Source organism: Dipteris shenzhenensis, chromosome 1 (genome assembly GCF_047967505.1).
Source record: "Dipteris shenzhenensis isolate YYH24624 ecotype China chromosome 1, Dip_SZ_1.0, whole genome shotgun sequence".
In the NCBI taxonomy this organism is placed as follows: Eukaryota; Viridiplantae; Streptophyta; class Polypodiopsida; order Gleicheniales; family Dipteridaceae; genus Dipteris; species Dipteris shenzhenensis.
The window spans coordinates 18,548,520-18,551,802 of NC_141596.1; the positions used below are offsets into that span (position 1 = coordinate 18,548,520).

Sequence of the window (3,283 nt, forward strand, 5' to 3'; positions counted from 1 at the left end):
GGACATCCTCTATTCTTGAAATGAGTCCACAATATTACCATACTTCAATATACTTCAATGTCTTCAGTATACCCCCTGCACCTCACTCCCCTACAACAACAATACCATACTTTTAACATCTTCAAGATGAGGACACGAGAGTCAGCCCTAACCCCCTTGCAGCCCCTACCCACACTCCTATTCAAAGGGGGGGGGGGGGGGGGGGTATGTAAAAGAAGAAAGTCATCGATTGAGCTCTATAGTGAGCAACTTTCCGATGGCAAAATGTCTTAAAAGCAGACATAATGGAACTTGTTGGTTTCTTTGGTATGTACACAGTGGAAAACTGATTTGCAAAATCCTACAGTAGACCACCTTGTCCCAGAATATATATATTCTATGTTTTTGTTGGGTCACATAGCAGACACTAATCTATGTGATAGTCACCCGAAACAACCAGAGGAGGATGAAAGTAACCACCATGCAGGCCAGGAAGAAATTGCAGAGAGACAAACTTTGCCAGCACCTTGATGGTGGCTCAGCCTGAGTACTGGCATCTCTATCATTCCATTGCTCCATGAAGCCTGTGTCTTCAGACCCAACGACGTTTTGCACTGTTGCACCGCATATTTCACAAATCCTGTCATAAGAAAACTTAATCAAACCGTACGAACACTATTCCAAAGAGCTTTGAACTACCAGAACCTACAACCTCTCGTTCTCATCCCTTTGGGAGCGTGTTACCCACCTATTTTTCGTTTTTCTTGAGATTCTTGATCTTTCTTATGAGAGTCTAAGCCCCAATATTTTGAAGATGCATTTAGTGTTAAACGAAGCCACGCCTGGAAGGTTTCCAGGGCAAGGTCGTTGTCGGCGTCAACTCATATAGAAATTTCATGTGAAGGCTATATAAACGTTCTCAAGACACCTATAGTTAAAGATGAAAATTGTAAGGTTCCAGTGTCCTTGGAAATTTGGAAGTAAACTCGTACGAGTACTATACACATTTGCTTTCTCATCTGGGCCAAGATCATCGGCCTTAGGGGAGGTTCACAACATGACAAACTACGATACAGCTGCCGGGCGAATGCATTGCGTTGGAAGTAAAAGATTTTGCACCTGTTTCCTCTGATTTTGAACCAGGCTTCGGCGCAATCTCGGTGAGCGATCGCCAGATCATCCTTGCAGTTGCAGCCCAACTGCATCGCTTCACTAGCACCCGGTTCGCTTTCGAAAACCAAATGGCAAACCCTGCATTTCTCATCCTCTTCGTTCTTGACGCTGCCTTGTCCCAAATCTAAGTCGAAAAGCTCAGCTTCAGCTACGCTGATCGCTTTCTCCAAGTCTAAGTGACTGTCAGGCAGGTCGTGAGGAGGGTCCCGTGTGCTCGATTTGGTAGCACCGTGATCGGGGACTAAGGCTCCTGCATCATGAGCATGCGCAGATGCAGCTACGGCAGCTGCATGCTCGTCGTGGTGGTGAACGGAGGCTTCATTTCCAAGCTTGATTTGTGGTTCGCCAGCGGTGGGATCGGGAAGGCATGGCATGGCGAGTGTTGTGGAAGAGGAGGCGTAAATGGGTCTGTCGTGAAAGCGCAACTGGTGCCGGAAGAATCGGTAACGAGCCAGAGCCTTTCAATCACTGGAGACTTTCAGCTGATGAGGAGCTAGGAGACAGCCTTTTTTTTGGATGTGGGCGAATGCGGCCAGCGCCGCTGGTCTTTGGCAGCTACTGCTGTGGGAGAGGGTACCGTTGCCGACAGCGAAGAGGAGCATGCTGCCACTTGTGAAGTCTGATGAGAAGGATTGGCGAGGCAAGACAAGTGCTATGTTTTACAGGGGCAGTTGAAGGTGAATCGTGAGTCTTTTTGGTGCTTTTGGTGAGGGGATTTACGTGCTGCAGAGGTTGAGAGAGCGGCTGCTGCATTGCTGTGTGAGATTGTGCGTGTCGTTGAGTGCAGTGGCTGGTGAAGGGCGGCACATCCAGACACACAACTCACACGTGCGTCTATAAAGGCATCCCTTTTGCTTGTCATGCACGCAATCACAATATCACATGCACATTCCCCCCATTAATTACGGTACGCCGCCTAAAGGGATGTTTGGCTTTCAAGAGCTCTCATCAACCCACTACGTTGATTTTCTCACGATCTAATGGTGTGGATTGGGAAAGCTTTGCTTTTTTTTATTTAATTGAGTGTATGAGGAGCACATACACACGCTTTTGATGATAAATCTATATAAAGGTTCCAACTTTGCACAACTCGTTGTGATTGATGCATTGTCAAGCTCTTGTGAAGAATACCATAAGAAGAATTTGTGGGAGAAAGTGTCGCTCCAAACTCTCGTTGCTCAAAAATTCGAAGACCAAAGGCTGTGCCCGAACACATCTGCTCAGGTATGTCTCTTTTCTGCCGTTTCCATAGCTTTTTCTGTTCTTTCCCGAATCTGCCTTTGCGACCTTATCTTCGTTAGCTAGGATGCCGAGTTGGGCACGCACCTCATGTATTCCAGCCAATGTATCACTTCATTGCAAACATGGCTCTGAGAGAGAGGTAGCTTGCTCCTCTTCTCATGATCAGGAATTCCATTGAGGAAAGGAAGGAAACGAGCTCAGGGCTAAGGAAAGAGAAAACTAGAGGCGGATCAGCGGGCAAGTATATGAACGGAGACTACCCAGGACCCCACCTCAAACCTTCATCCCCCCCACTGAGAAATCTTCCCTCCTTCCTACCAAAGCCCACCTCGATCACGTTCATGACGGATTCACTGAGAAATCTTCCCTCCTTCCTACCAAAGCCCACCTCGATCACGTTCATGACGGATTCACTGACACTTCTTTCAGTAGCATTGTTTTCAATCTGACTCCCAGCGTCGTTGGTGCTAGAATTATGGGCCTTCCTTCGGCCATCAAGACGCTAGGATTGGTTCCTGGTCTCTTGATGATCGTGTTTGTTGGGTTGCTCGCAGACACTGGCATGGAGATGATGCTTAAATTCTCCAATGCTGGCAAAGTCGTCTCCTATGGAGGACTCATGGTCGACTCCTTTGGGCACGTAAGACATATCCTCCTACAGTAGTGTGTATTGATAAATAGCCGGATTTCTACTACTAGCCTTGGTCGAAGATATCCCTTCAGACCAACTCACTTAAGCCGTTACTAGGCAGCGAAAACTCAATGCTTGGACACTCCCGAATGCTTTAATCCTGCATCTCAATAACCCTCTTCTGATTGCGAGTACAGAAACATGTAAAAAGTTGCCATATATAATCCACTAGAACAGCAACGATGCCCCATATCCTTA

At 47.1% G+C, this 3,283-nt stretch overlaps 1 protein-coding gene across 1 annotated transcript; it reads right to left on the minus strand.

The window, feature by feature from the left end:
• Nucleotides 1-209: 209 nt before the first annotated feature.
• LOC147905495 (uncharacterized) lies at nucleotides 210-1,921 on the minus strand. The gene is made up of 2 exons (XM_087380220.1): nucleotides 1,099-1,921; nucleotides 210-619 (listed from the first exon to the last, which is right to left on the minus strand). The coding sequence occupies exons 1-2, from the start codon at nucleotides 1,524-1,526 to the stop codon at nucleotides 412-414; spliced, it is 636 nt and encodes a 211-aa protein (XP_087236346.1). The 5' UTR covers nucleotides 1,527-1,921; the 3' UTR covers nucleotides 210-411.
• Between the last annotated feature and the right edge of the window lie 1,362 nt (nucleotides 1,922-3,283).